Raw genomic sequence first — 16032 nt, 5'->3', positions numbered from 1 at the left:
GATTCATGTGCTTAATTTGTCTTTATAATTCATCTCGCGCTCAGCGGTGAAGGAAAACATCGTGAGGAAACCTGCATGTGACAAATTTCATAGAAATTCTGCCACGTGTGTATTCCACCAACCCGCATTGGAACAGCGTGGTGGAATATGTTCCAAAAACTTCTCCTCAAAGGGAGAGGAGGTCTTTAGCCCAGCAGTGGAAATTTACAGGCTGTTGTTGTTGTTGTTGTTTTGTTGTTGATTGAAAAAGCTTTTTTAATATTTAGACACCTATCACTTTTCATTATAAATAGAAAATGTCTGATAAATTTTTGTTTTATTTGTGTAACCACTATCATAATCCCTAGGTTGTAGGGAGTGTTAAGCTCATGTAGGTACCACCCGCTCAACAAACCTTTTTAACAAATAAGACTTAGTATGGTTCTGGTTCTAGGTGTAGTGTACATAGATCTATAACATTTTTGAATATAAGATTTCCAATTTATACACATATATATTATCTGTGCAAAAAAAAACAGCAAAATCCCGCTAAATTAAGTTATATTAAAATTTAAAATTAAAAATGGAGGCGCGGTGAATACTGCCAATTTGTACAGCAAGCTGGTGTTTAAAAATAATATCTACTTAATGTAATTGATAATAGATCTGTCATGTTAACATTACAGAAGGTTAAATAAAACAGTGAAATTATAGATACGAAAGGGTGAAAAAATTCGTAATGAATTAACCGTGTGTGGAATGGTTGTTTTTTATAACTTATTGCCGTTTTTGACCATATATCAGGGACGTAGGCAGTTCAGGATATTCACCAAGGAAACTCATGAAAAAAAAATCCTGTGTTATCTTACACGTTTTACTTATCTTACTAATTAAAAAAAAATGTCATTATATGACATAACAAAGCAACTATAAAAAAATTGTATCACAGATAGACAATATTTACAATAAATATATAGATAATGTTCTTATCGTTACCTTCTATATGTTTATTGGAGGCATATTTATTAAGATAAAAGTATATCAAGAAGATGACGGCGCAAATAATTCTTTGATCAATAAAATGTAATTTTTCCTACGGTTGACACTTGTGTCCTATCTCTAGTAGGAGATAAGTAATCCCTATGGTACTTGTTTTTCGTTTGATGTAATGAATTTGTGTTTTAAGTTAAAGTAAAATAATATTAACGTCCTCTGAGAACGAGGGGCGTCAGAGGACAGGACGTATACGTCAAATTGACAAACAGTTAAACATTGGAATATACTTTTTGAGGCAAGCTAATCGTTGGCTCACCACAACTATCTGCCGTTTACGCCTTGGACATGCATGTACGCCCGTTCATCTTTGTAAAATTAGAGTTAGAGATCACTCTTTGTGTGAATGTGGCCTTGACGAAGGTTCCTTATCCCATATACTGTTTTCTTGCCCCAAACTCCTCCATCCCGTATACGACATTCTCCCTCCCAAAGTTCCTCGCCCTATTACTATTACTGACGAGTGTCAGGGTTTCGATCTTTAACCATCCTCATTGGTATGAAATTAAACTCAGGAAATAATTTTCTCTGGACTCTGATTTATTCCAATATGAGGCGGTCCGATCGCTCCGACGGCTCGTACACGCCTGTCGATAACGTTTTTTTTTAATGTGTGTTGTATTGCTGTTGGCCCTACTGGCCTTTACAGCGTCACCGGTCTTTCGGGCGAGAACTAATCGTTCGTCCTAAAGTTCGTCCTGAGGGTGTCTCCTATGAGATCGCACCTCGGCTCAGAACAAAATCGGTGGGGAGTGATTCTAACACTTGAGTGAATTTACTGACGTCTCGGCCGCCTCCGAGACGTCGCTAATCAGGGTCCTCCTTTCCGCCGGCGGAAACGCTGTGTGAGGTGTGTAGTGAGGTGGTTTTCCCTACAAATGGCTCGTTTGCGATAGTGAAGCTATTATCTATCGTGTATAGGTCGCCTGAGTCTACCTGGAAAATTACCTCTGCGAGAGGTGTATTGGCACGATTGAGCAATCAACAACAGTGGATTGCTGTGTTCTTTAGCTCTCTCAAAATACGCCGTCGATAATATTTTGAGATGCTTCGCGATCGAATCGATGTCGAAGTCCTTATGTAGGTCTACGTTACGGATGTACCACGGCGAGTCCGTAGCAATGCGGAGATATCGGTTTTGGATGGTTTGCAATCTTAGTCGATAACGACGGACGCTCGGCCTTTTCATAACAAAAATAGGTGGTACGTTGAGCTGAGTTGGCCCATTGGTTAGAACGCTTCTATTGTCCCAAGGCTTCCAGACCTCCAAATAAGGTCCAAGCAAGTTTGAACCTTAGTAGCAATTCTGCTATTTCATAACAATCCATGAGAGAGCTAAGATGGCCCAGTGGTTAGAACGCGTGCATGTTAACCGATGATTGCGGGTTCAAATCCAGGCAAGCACCACTATATATATGTGCTTAATTTGTGTTTAAAATTCATCTCGTGATCGGCGATGAAGGAAAACATCGTGAGGAAACCTGCATGTGTGTAATTTCATCGAAATTCTGCCACATGTGCATTCCACCAACCCGCATTGGAACAGCGTGGTGGAATATGTTCCAAGCCCTCTCCTTAATGAGAGAGGAGGCCTTAGCCCAGCAGTGCAAATTTACGGGCTGTTACTAGGTGGATAGACTAATAATCCAACATAAAACCTGTTTACAAACACTAAAATATTTTAGACTAATGTAACATTTCACAATTCACTATAAATTAATTTAACAATCAAACAGTTTCAAATTATAAAAATAAAATAATTGTTTCCCGAAAATAAATAAATAAAAATAAATAAAATAAAAATAATTATTTCTGGACACGTGTTTTTCTTAAATTCGTGGTTTCGCGCCGACATGTCCTTTATAAAAATTGCGTCTTAATCAACATATTAATTAGTCAGTAAATATAAATAATATATATTTAAAGAAATTTGTCCCGACCCGATCGGAATGGAGTTACTTTCAGTTTGGAATCGAATCATCATACAATTGGTAGAAAAATAAACTATATGCGGTAATTTCTATTTATTTTAATGATCATTAACACTATTTTTCAATCGACTTCAAAAAGGAGTAGGTATAACTATAACTACGTTATATAATCGTAAATCGAATTTTAAGTAGTCTAATATTTTTCATTTCATTTTACTTAGGAGGACAAAAAATATGTTGAATACGCAATTATTTTTATTACTTTTAGCATATTCATTTGTTTTAAAACAGTGTTTTGTTTGAAGTCGGTTTTTCTTTTTGTTAAAAGACCAATTAGTCGGTCTCTATACAACCGACTAGGCAGTCGGCAAGTCGGCCAAAGTTACCGACACATATAATAATTATACAAGTAGGTTAAATAAAACGAAAACATGAGTTAAAAATAATTTATTGGAATACAAAAAAATCTCTCAACATTAAATACTTTATATCTTGCTCGCTTACACTTAAAACTAATGCATGCATATACTAAATGTGCATGTTTAATATCATAACAGCATGTTATACCAATTACAAAAATGTACATATTTGTGTTACCGTATAAATTATTATATAACATGAAAAATGGAATTAGTTTTATTAAAAAAAAAACATGTACATGTTACATGCATAATTCATAGTTTCGGTTATTTTAGGATGTGAAATAAATAATAATACCTAGAATTACAAAGAAAGCTGTCATTTGGATTACCCTAAGTGTATTTATCCAGCTTAAGCAAATAACTCTTAAGATTTTTTATCTGTGGTTTTAAATTTTAATTATTTAAAGTGAGACTGTGTTCTTAACAATGTTTTTCACGCAAAAAGGTTCCACTGAAATCATAACAGGAGAAAAGTCAAATAAACACTATCTGACAGCAAATTGATGCGACGCCATTGGTCGAGAGCTTGATTAGTCTGTGGTATTTATTTTGTGAATAAAAAAAATCAAAGACAATTTGAACGTTGACAAAACTGTTTTCTGAATTTTGCAAGTATCAAAGTGGATATAATTAGTTAAGTGTAATGTATTATAAATAAAGATCCTGTTAAGTGCACAATATATCTGAGCTGAAAGCGACTGGCATATAATACCTTAATTGAAGTTTAATTTATATCTTATTGATTGAAAAGAGTCTCATACTGGTTGTTCTCTGTTGGATATACATTTCGAAGCTGTAAATATAACTTTAGATAAAATATACCAATATCAACTGTTCCGTCAACTCGGACAGTGAAAATAATTAAATTTTCATATTAGATTAAGTCTTCAAAGTATGTACTGTATTACACAAATAATCTTTAATTAACGACAAAGATCACTTAATTTGAACACAATTATTATTATGACTTCGAATTGTTTGGATAAGCTTGAGACTAAGTTTTACGAAAATGATTTTATTTCTACAGCGATGAACTTAGCACAAAATAAATTTTCAAACATAGCACTCAATAAACTACTAGATTTTAAGCAATCTATCATATACTGATTCTAATCTCACTACAAAATCAAAACACAACGCACAGATTAATAACAAAAAAAAAAAATCCAGATTAAATACAACATCAGAGTATAGTACGACACAACTTAGATGTAACATCGGCAAAATTCGTAAAACCGAATTGAGTACGCTATCCCAAATTATCAATATTTATTCCTTATGCGAATATGATCTTTACGCAAACGTAATAACTTGTAATATCATATGACATAATATATTCGTCGATTTACACGCACTCGCTGTCTCGGGTCGAACTGACGCGGGAATCTATAGCGACGAATAGCGTCGGATGGCGCGATAGGGAGCTGTTTCCATTGGTTGTGTAAACCGTCAGTAATCGGTTTTATTGAATTTACCGATGCTACATATAAGTTGTGTCGTACTATACTTGTAATATTTGTATATACATAGAAAAGAAAACATTTACCTTTACATATATAAATATAAGCGTTCATTAATCAGTGTAAGTCGAGATCGTATAACGACATATCTCAACATATCTTGTTACATTTGGAATGAACTTCATCAAAATCGATTCAGCAATTATGAAGCTGCACTTAACGAAATAGCTGTAGCTGAGTTTAGAAGGTCTTGCGGTGGACAGCCCTGTGTCCCTCCTCGTCGTATTCCCGTTTGGACACCCACATCTTCCTGAAGGTATCCAGGGAGGCAAGGATGGACCCCCCAATCCAAGTCGAGTAGAGGCGTTCTTGGGGCGCTGAGATCTGAAATATTCATGCATTGATTTCGCAAATCACAAGTCTATAATAAAATTCCTGCTAAAGTCACTTAACGCATTTAAGACCAAACTGGCTAATTACATTAAAGCACAATCATTTTGAATAATAATAAAAGTATAATTTGATATTGTATTATTATTGTTATTTAAAATGATTATTTGAACAATAACAAACCAATGCGTTGAATGGCTAGTTATTTTAAGACGAGCACAAATGTTACTTTAATGAGTCGAGATGGCCCAGTGTTAGAACGCGTGCATCTTAACCGATGATTGCGGGTTCAAACCCAGGCAAGCACCGCTGATTCATGTGCTTAATTTGTCTTTATAATTCATCTCGTGCTCAGCGGTGAAGGAAAACATCGCGAGGAAACCTGCATGTGACAAATTTCATAGAAATTCTGCCACATGTGTATTCCACCAACCCGCATTGGAACAGCGTGGTGGAATATGTTCCAAACCCTCTCCTTAATGGCAGAGGAGGCCTTATCCCAGCAGTGGGAAATTTACAGGCTGTTACTACCATGTATGTTAAAATAGTCGTCCGATTTTGATGTAACTTTGACGAGTGGTTTTGCTTTTAGACGCATGGAGACTCCTAACTCAAATATATGAGTAATTTTCTTTTGATATTTGTCATATATATTGTTTTCCAAGCAGGATATATTAATTTAAATAAATGTAGTGACTAACATAACTTTTTATTTTTTAAATAACGAAAAAGAGTAACTACTGATTTTCATGCCGGTTCTTCTCGGTAGAATCTACTTTCCGAACCGGTGGTATAGAGTTACACTGAATCACTTTTCAAACCTTTAATGTCTCGATTTGAAGCGCGAGTGAGCCAGCTTAGTTACATTTCTGTCCCAAAGGTTGGTGGCGCATCGTCCCCAAGGTCTATATGTGATGGTGACCACTTACCACACCGGTTTTGATTCTAATTAATAATGATATCTTATCAACAATGCACGTACCCTGATCTTCATATCCTTGGGCGCGAGCCTGCGTATCTCCGCCAGCAGACGGTCACCGAAGCCCCGGAAAAGGGTGGAGCCCCCGCTCAGGACTATGTTCTGATACAGCACCTTCCTGAGGTCCATGTCGGACTTCTGGATTGCGAACATCAACACTTCATGTAGACCTGGAATTATTACATGTCGTGTTAGCAATTCATCTCGTACTTGGAAAGTGAGGTCTTCATCCAGATATAGTACTTGGTGTTAGGGCTATTCTAGATGGGTACCACCCTCATGGTAGCATGCGTAAGCGATCCCGTGGCGCCCGCCGAGAGACGGAGAGGGTACCGCTGGTTTTTTAATGGCGTACAGGAAACCGGGGAGTAACACACCCACCCCCCCACTTTCCATCACGTGGGGGAAGCGCGTAAAGCGTTTTTCCAGCGAAAAAAAATAGATGGCTACCACCCACTCGTCAGATATTCTACCCCCAAAAAGCAGTTACAGTTTGAAAGGTGAGTGAGTCAGTGTAACTACTTGTTGTCGCATTGGTAATGTAACACATGGTTTTTATTTATGACAGCAATATTGTCTATGGGCAGTGGTGACCACTAGCCATCAGGTGATTTATTTCCCTACCACTTACCTATTTCATATTAAGTAGAACTATATTGGTATCAGATCCTCATTTACTCTTGGTCATTCTCGTCAGCACCCTATTCCCTCTAAGTGAAGTTAGCATACCCAGAAGCATAGCATAATGTCAAAATGTAACATACCTTCACACTCCTCACCGATGAGGTCAGGCCGGAACAGTACTTCAGGCGCGCGGAACCTTGCTGGACCGATCTGTAATATTAATTATAAATAAATAAACAATTGATATGTAATATAATGTATGTCGACGACCTCCGGTGTGTACACCGGTTTTCATGGGTACACCACCCCGAGGTCCCGGGTTCGATTCCCGGTCGAGTTGATGTAGAAAATTTATTAGTATTCTATATTCTCTTTGGTCTCGGTGTTTGTGGTATCGTTACTTCTGATTCTCCATAACACAAGTGCGTTAGCTACTTACATTGGGATCAGAGTAATGTATGTGATGTTGTACACACTACTCGACCACGGAGGTCGTTGTTTAATTAATTTAAGTTTCCTCAAGTTTTTCAACAACTGAAAAATATACCAGACCAGAAATATTATGTGCGTGTAACTGTAAGATATTGTAATCTATCTATGAAAAGCGATCAAAATGTGAACTGGTAATAGATAGAACGGATACATGTTCTTGTTGTGTTGTGTTTGTTGTGTATATGAAAAATAATACAACAACAACAACAACAGCCTGTAAATTCCCACTGTTGGGCTAAAGGAACATATTCCACCACGCTGTCCCAATGCGGGTTGGTGAAATACACATGTCGCAGAATTTCTATGAAATTTGTCAGATGCAGGTTTCCTCACGACGTTTTCCTTCACCGCTGAGATTATATGAGATTATATTATGAGATTAATTATAAAGACAAATTAAGCACATGAATCAGCGGTGCTTGCCTGGGTTTGAACCCGCAATCATCGGTTAAGATGCACGCGTTCTAACCACTGGACCATGTCGACTCGAAAAATAGTACGTTTAATTGCAATCAGATCAGATTACAATCTAACTCGTCAGATTGTAATCTAACTAATTTTGTAATCTTACGGTGACATATAGATCAATAGTAGTCGTCGTAATAGTAGTATCGTCCTGTATTAGGTTAAAGAGTCATGTATTAGGCAAAAAAAAGTAGCCTATGTCTTTCTTTGGAGTTCAAGTTTTACTACAAAATTTCATCAATTTCGGTTCAGCGGTTTGGTCGTGAAAGAGCTACAGACAGACAGAGTTACTTTCACATATATAATATTAATACAGATGTCTCCAAAGCTTGCAAGGTTTACCTCTAGCTGAGTTCCATCCGGTAACGTGTAATGGGCCCTCTCGGAGTCCAGGGCCTCTTCCTTCAGGGGGTTGGGGGACAGATAGCAGGCCCTCTCCTTGATGGCCTTAACGATCTCCAACTCCGCTGACGTCCGGAGATTAACGCCCTCTTTACGGAGGAGCAACCTGGAAATAATCAATAAAACAATAAAAATTCAATTATGTAACTTATAACTTATTTTTTGACTGGTTTTTAAAATCCATTTTATACTATTAGAAGAAGCTAAGGAACTTAAAATTCCATATTTAAATAGCGCGCGCAATCGCTACTTGGACAGTATGGCACTGCAATGTGGTCGGTGACGTCACTTGCCTGTATTTTAATCTGTGGTACATATAGTAGGCAAACGAGGTTGAGCAAGTGACTTCATCATAAGCCCGGCCCACAAGGGCGTTTTGTGTCAACACTATCAAAAAGATAGTGTGATTCAAAAGGAATGTTTGTGTATATAATACATGAACAATATAGAGTAAAGAAACACTGATAATTTTAGAAGTTTGCGATGTGATGTCGTAAATAAACAAATTCTGTAGAATATTTAGTATCAGTATTGCACCCGTGCGAAGCCGGAGTGGGTAGCTAGTTGATTATAATATGACAATGATAATCACATAAACATAACCACATTACGGAAGGTGACTCAAATATCCAAATAACCTATAAATAAAAGATTCGACAGAATGTCACTAACGTGCTCCTCAGAATTGTTCCGCTCCTTTCCGTTCCGTTACATTGCTCAGAACCTTACCAAACTTTCACCAAATTACCCTTGAAGTATATATTTTATAATAAAAAAAGTATTATCAAAACTGGTTAACGTGATTTTCAGTTATTCACCTATTTGTCGCGCATATACATAATGCAAATTTAAGACTTATGTCGTTTTCATACGGATACCATCATCGGAAAAAAATAAAAAAAAGTGGGACCCCACGGGAAGCACTACCTTTCAAACAAAAAAAAAATTATCAAAATCGGTCCACCCAGTAAAAAGTTATGAGGTAACAAACATAAAAAAAAAAAAAAAAACGAATTGATAACCTCCTCCTTTTTGAAGTCGGTTGAAAATATCTTTTATTTTAAATTCATTTGGAGTCTATCTACCTATTAGAGAGAAAATGTGAGGCCATTATAGGGGCGTTATGATATAAAACATATTGGTTTTAAATATAATCACATTGTTATAAATCAATATGCCTGTAGCCTGGGTCTAAAAGGGTATAAGATATATTAATATAAATTCTAATATATTATTAGGGACCATTCATTTTTACTTAAGACATTTTCGCTACTTTTTGACAAGACCCCCCCTCCCCTCTTTAATAGGTATTACGTAGAATTTGAATACAAGATTGGTTTATTTTTGAAAGTAACATTTTTTGTTTGTAATTCCAAAAGTTCTAAAGGTAAAGGTTATATATACACTGTAAATATATACCAAAATAACATTTTTTACATTTATTTTCTCTTTGTTCCGGCTAATCTCCGGAAACCAGTGCCAGCCGGCACGATTTTGCCAGTTGTCAGTTTAGTGCTTTGATTACAATAGGTACTAAGAGTTTACGACTTGATATGGGAATTAATTTGAAAACTGACGGAGGTTTCCGTAGACAATCATCTCACCTCAGGTATCTGGTCACGTCTCGGCCGGCCACGTCGACCCTCATGATGCTGTGCGGCATCGCGAAGCCCTCATATATCGGCACCGAGTGGGTCACGCCGTCCCCGGAGTCCAAGACCACACCAGTCGTTCGCCCCGTTGCATATCTATTTGAACATACATCAAAATGTTTATATATGTATAAGTACGACACAAATTAGATGTAGCATCGGAAAATGCAATGGAATTAAAATAAAACCGATTACTGACGATTTACACAACCAATAGAAACAGCTCCCTATCGCGCCATTCGACGCTATTCGTCGCTATAGATTCTCGCGTCAGAGAAAGCAAGTGCATGTAAATCGACGCGTCAAATTGACGAATATATTAGGTCATATGATATTACAAGTTATTACGTTTGTGCAAAGATCATATTCGCATGAGAAATAAATATTGATGATTTGGGATAGCGCACTCAATTCGGATGTGATCGGTTTTACGAATTTTGCCGATGCGACATCTAAGTTGTGTCGTACTATATGTATATGTCACCGTAAGATTACAAACAGAATGAGGTGAGTTGGCCCAGTGGTTAGAACGCGTGCATCTTAACCGATGATTGCGGGTTCAACCCAGACAAGCACCACTATATATGTGCTTAATTTGTGTTTATAATTCATCTTGTGCTCGGTTAAGGAAAACATCGTGAGGGAACCTGCATGTGACGAATTTCATCGAAATTCTGCCACATGTGTATTCCACCAACCCGCATTGGAACAGCGTGGTGGAATATGTTCCAAACCCTCTCCTTAATGGAAGAGGAGGCCTTATCCCAGCAGTGGGAAATATACAGGCATATACAGTTACTTTAAGATTACAAACATAGTTAGATAACAATCTATCTCGTGAGATTGTAAACTCTCGATATATTATGAACGTTTATACAGCTTACAATAAAACACATACAATCTCGATCGTTCATAATATTTTGTTAGGTTAGAGTTTTTATAATACAACTGAAATTAACTTCGATAGATTATAACCAAAAGTCAAAATAATATTTATTCAAGTAGGCTTTTACAAGCACTTTTGAATCGTCATTTAACAATTAAGTGAAGCTACCACCGGTTCGGAAAGTAGATTCTACCGAGAAGAACCGACAAGAAACTCAGTAGTTACTCTTTTTCTACATATATATATATTAGTTAAATACAATTATATATGTATGTAATATATCCTGCCTGCAAGTCAACAGGTACTAACTCCACGCTTTTTTATCATCTACAAAATCGAATAATATGCCTTTCTACCACTGTATTTTTTATAAACGATTTCCATTTACGAAACGGCAAATTCCGTTCAGTAGTTTGATCACGAAAGACAGAATTTCAAATTTATTATATATTTAGGAGATTCCTTTAACTATACAACTGGCTGGAAATAAAAAAATAAAAACGAAAGCGCGCGAAACCGCATCAAGCTGTCATTATTCTTTCTTTTTGGGCGCGAACAGTATGATCAATATTGGCGCGACTTGTTATTTGTTATAAGTGTTATTTGTGTTTTATTTGGACTTGTAAGCTCAACTGAGTAAGTAATTCACTTCAATTTGTATGGTTTGGTGATTTATTTATGTTGAGATATTTTCGAAGTTGGAACTATTTTTGGTTTATTTGTAAATGATTGAAAGTGTTTATATTCTTATTAACTTTTTTTTAATGGCGGATGAGCGTATGGGCGACCTGATGGTAAGTGGTTACCATCACCCATAGACAATGACACTGTAAGAAATATTAACTATTCCTTACATTATCAATGCGCCACCAACCTTGGGAACTAAGATGTTATGGCCCTTGTGCCTGTAGTTACACTGGCTCACTCACCCTTCAGACCGGATCACAACAATACTGAGTACTGTTATTTGGCGGTAGAATAACTGATGAGTGGGTGGTATCTACTCAGACGGGCTTGCACAAAGCCTTACCACCAAGATCGCCAGACAAAATTACTTTCATTTATCATAATAGAATAAATAACTAAAGTAGTAGTATATAATAGAGATATATATTATTTACAAATAATATTTATATATGTAGTAAGTATAAGTATAAGTGTGTAAATATTTGTATGTAAGTTTGACACTGTGCCTATGCCGATTGTTTTAAAATCTCCCTTTGATTGGGTTGTCTGGAAGAGATGTCCTATAAGCCATAAGACCGCCCATTGTACAACACTGTTAACCTACTTATATATATTCTATTTTTGAATTTTATTAATTTTGTGTTTCTTTTTTTTTTTTTGTTTGTGGTGTACAACAAAGTATAATTCATTCATTTATTCATAAAGTGACATTTACTTACAAACTAAGAACGGCTTGCATAGAGAGAAACAAGGCTGGCACATTGAACGTTTCGAAGAAGACCTCGGCAGCCTTCTCCCTGTTTCGACGAGGGTTTAGAGGCGCCTCTGTCAACAGCACTGGATGCTCTTCGGAGAATGTCGATAGCTGGTCCTGGAATAATAATATAATAATATTAGCAAGAGAAAGCAAAAAGGCGAAATGATTGGTCTCCTTGCTTGAAACTATTTTAAGCAATAACAATAGTATAGTAAGATACAAGTTAGCATTGGAAAAATTTGTAAAACCGATCAAATCCAAATGGAGTATGCTGTCCCAAATTATCAATTTTTATTTCTTATGCGAATATGATCTTTACACAAACGTAATAACTTGTAATATTATGTGAGCTAATATATTCGTCAATTTGACACGTCGATTTACATGCACTTGCTCGGGTTGACCTGACACGGGAATCTATAGCGACGAATAGCGTCGAATGGCGCGATAGGGTGCTGTTTCTGTTGGTTGTGTGAATCGGCAGTAATCGGTTTCATTGAATTTGGCGAAGCTACATCTAAATTGTACACAATACCATATGTATATTGTACATATATCCTATTAAATTATATACTTACTTTACTATAAATATAATTCCAGACTCGTTCCATGTCATTCCAATCTGTTACAATTCCGTGTTCCATCGGGTACTTTATGCTGAGGAGCCCTCTGTGTTCCTCTGCACGAGGACCTACGAACAACTCTCCTTCTAGCGCACCTGCCATTACACGGACATGCTTCGGACGTCCGATACTGAAAAATTTTATTGTTTTATTCATATTGAGCATAGACAATATAATATAATACTCACTGTCTGTTTAATAGTTTAACTATTAATTTTATATATAAAGATATTAGTGATATAAATTTAACATCATAAATTCCACTTATTACAGTATTAATGTAAATTTATTTGTTGTTTATGCAACTGTGTCACATTAACAAAGATCAGGTTGACTTAATATACAAGTTGTAACATTTCATTTGTTCAATTTGGGATTCGAACCTAGGAATCGGACTTCCAAATGTGCCAATAAGACTAACGTGGCAGTTAAATTAATACCATTCCCATACAATATAAGATTGATGTCAATTTTTGAAGTTTTATTCAAGTTAACCCAAATATGGAACACAATGAGAAATTAACATAAACCCATACTTACTAGTTCGGAAACCTGCATTTTGGTATTTGGTCACCCGCAAATCCAGCTTTAATTACTCCAGAACCCTGAAATATGAGCACTTGAATAAAAAAAAAAGTTCTTTTCAACTGTTCACGATACTCATGAGTCATTAATCATTAAGAGTATCAAAAAGATAATGTATTAAAGCATAATTTATTCACATCACTGTGCATGAGAGATTATTAAGATTGTAACAATATTATTAGGTCACTTTTATAGAAAAATACGAAAAATGGATATGCCAATACGGCAAAAATCGATCGTTATGTACGTAATATTTGAGTTATTTACATTGTCTATAACCACAGGTTGGTTCACGATGACATCATTTAGTTCCATTTTTATTAATAAGAGCTAATAATTATTAAACTATGAGAGATCTTTATTATTTTATTTTTGTTAAAATACTCATCCGGACTGCTTTCAACTATGACATCAGTCTTGGTGTTGCTATTTTAGTGAAGATAGGTATATTATTTTTTATGTTTCGTATGAATAAAGATAAATGTACGGTGAAGGTGATACAAGATTTTTTTTTTTAAATAACGCCTGCTGTGAATAAACCTTCTCTTTATTTTTTGTATCTTTGTATTCCTAAAATTCCACATGACTTTTAGGGATAAAGTTAAAAATGTATTTTTTAAAAGTGATATTAGCTTATGGGAAGGTAAACCGATTTGTTACGAAACGTAGTAAGCTTCCCTTTCTCTTAGGCAAACCATAATTCAGACTCTTCAATTCTTTCGGACGTCCTGAAACAAATTTATAGTATAACATTTTTGCATGACATGAGAACATAAATATACAAAATTATAGATAGAAGTTAATAAGTGTAAATGATTGTAAATTAAATGCCTAATATACGCTTTTCAGAAATTTACAACAATTTTAAGGCCAAATGCACTTATCTCACAGATTTTAATGATAATTTTTATAAAATCTATTTTATAATGTCATATCTTTGAGCTACCACTAGTAAATCGATATTAAAAACCGTCAATCGTCATTATTCAAGAAATAACATCCTTATTCTCCAGCAATAACAATATTTGTCATTTATTTTCAATTTCAAATTCGTTCCTATTTTTGTATCTTATAATTAAATAATACATGTGTTCATTTACGTTTCTATGTCCATAAAAATGATTATCAACCTAAGTATTCTGTTCCTTTGTGTTATTTTAACGAGCGCAGAAAAAGGAGACGGGTACTGTGATTTAAAAGAAAAGACCTGTGATGGAGATTTTTTAAATGAAAAGTTTATTATATATGATGTAAATCCACCGGAAGGGTTTAATTTGAGACGGGATGTCTACATGCGATTTGCAATCATGCTATCGGAGGCTAGACAACATCACAAAAATTGGATGTTGATTTTGCCGCCTTGGTATAGTTTATACCATTGGCAAACGACACAAAGCGACTTTCCTTTGCCTTGGAGTAACTTTTTCGATGTGAAATCATTAAAAAAATTCGCACCAGTTGTGGAATTACATGAAGTGTTTTCGAAAATAGAATCAAATATTTTTACTATAGATCGTTTATATGTGTTACAAAATTATCCTGATGCATTCGAAAACGGTGAATTTAGAGATAAATGGGAGATTGGAGGAAACTGTGATTATGATGGAACTTTCTGGGGATATAATAACGTAACAGTCAAGGAAACAGTATGTGTAAAATATCAGGGCCGAATATCAAACTTATGGGAACTGATATCTTTAAACCCAACAGATAAGTTTGTCATGTTTGCTCATGGTGAAATACCCCTACATGATCAGTATGGCACTAAGACATTTTGGGATTGCAGAAAAAGCATGAAATTCAATAAAAATCTCATTAACACAGCTAAAAAATACATATCCGAATACTTCAATTGCAACAGTAAAATATGTACGACTTATGTAAGCGTTCATTGGAGACGACGGGACTTTGCTCGATCACGTAAAAAAGACGTCCCATCAATAAAAGGAACTGTAAAACAAATTGATAACGCTATCAAAAACTACAATCCACAAATTGTTAATATCTTCATAGCGTCGGATGGTCAGAATTCTGAATTAATTAAATTGGAAAAACAACTTAGTGATATTGGTTATAAGGTCCATTTTTATTTACCAACGCAATCAGAGTTAGATAAATTTAAAGATGGTGGTGTAGCCATCATTGATCAAATCATATGTTCTCATGCTGCATACTTTATTGGTACATATGAAAGTACGTTTACATTCCGGATACAAGAGGAAAGGGAGATCTTAGGTTTTGAGAGTTCTACCACTTTTAATAGACTTTGTCCCGACAAAGGTAGGTGTGAGGCACCTTCAAAGTGGAAAATTGTTAATTGATTAATGAGCTCTTATTCCCCAAACTAGATTAGCAGCGCTTGCTTTCCTTTGAAACCCTTGTGTGAAAGATGATATGGATTGAAAGAATGTTACTTGTGAGATGACGTCTGACAGAGAAGTATGAAAGAAGACATGTTGCATCAACCTCAAGTTATATTGGGATATGAGCAGGAAGATGATGCTTGCCTTTGAAATCCTATGAAACACAACAACAACAACAACCTGTAAATACCCACTGCTAGGCTAAAAACATCCTCTCCCTTTGAGGAGAATGTTTGGAACATATTCCACCACGCTGTTCCAATGCGGGTTGGTGGAATACAC

The 16032-nt window shown here is 35.7% G+C and overlaps 2 protein-coding genes across 2 annotated transcripts; one reads left to right on the top strand and one right to left on the bottom strand.

The window, feature by feature from the left end:
- Nucleotides 1-4888: 4888 nt before the first annotated feature.
- Nucleotides 4889-13830, bottom strand: LOC124541608 (alpha-centractin). The gene is made up of 9 exons (XM_047119529.1): nucleotides 13655-13830; nucleotides 13343-13407; nucleotides 12758-12932; nucleotides 12142-12293; nucleotides 9802-9945; nucleotides 8138-8303; nucleotides 6979-7048; nucleotides 6218-6384; nucleotides 4889-5229 (listed from the first exon to the last, which is right to left on the bottom strand). The coding sequence occupies exons 1-9, from the start codon at nucleotides 13700-13702 to the stop codon at nucleotides 5086-5088; spliced, it is 1131 nt and encodes a 376-aa protein (XP_046975485.1). The 5' UTR covers nucleotides 13703-13830; the 3' UTR covers nucleotides 4889-5085.
- A 567-nt stretch (nucleotides 13831-14397) lies between these two features.
- Nucleotides 14398-16032, top strand: LOC124541753 (GDP-fucose protein O-fucosyltransferase 2). Its single transcript, XM_047119698.1, has one exon. It carries the CDS (start codon nucleotides 14494-14496, stop codon nucleotides 15706-15708), a length of 1215 nt encoding a protein of 404 aa, XP_046975654.1. The 5' UTR covers nucleotides 14398-14493; the 3' UTR covers nucleotides 15709-16032.

Source organism: Vanessa cardui, chromosome 28, assembly GCF_905220365.1.
Source record: "Vanessa cardui chromosome 28, ilVanCard2.1, whole genome shotgun sequence".
In the NCBI taxonomy this organism is placed as follows: domain Eukaryota; kingdom Metazoa; phylum Arthropoda; class Insecta; order Lepidoptera; family Nymphalidae; genus Vanessa; species Vanessa cardui.
Note: the sequence above shows the minus strand (reverse complement) of the source record. Positions and strands in the feature narration are given on the sequence as shown.

Coding starts and splice junctions, on each gene's coding strand:
- LOC124541608 (XM_047119529.1), bottom strand. CDS start 13,702: ATGGAACTAAATGATGTCATCGTGAACCAACCTGTGGTTATAGACAAT. Junction 13,408..13,654: donor AACCTGTGGTTATAGACAAT/GTAAATAACTCA, acceptor CTCATATTTCAG/GGTTCTGGAGTAATTAAAGC. Junction 12,294..12,757: donor GGAATTATATTTATAGTAAA/GTAAGTATATAA, acceptor TTATTATTCCAG/GACCAGCTATCGACATTCTC.
- LOC124541753 (XM_047119698.1), top strand. CDS start 14,494: ATGTCCATAAAAATGATTATCAACCTAAGTATTCTGTTCCTTTGTGTT.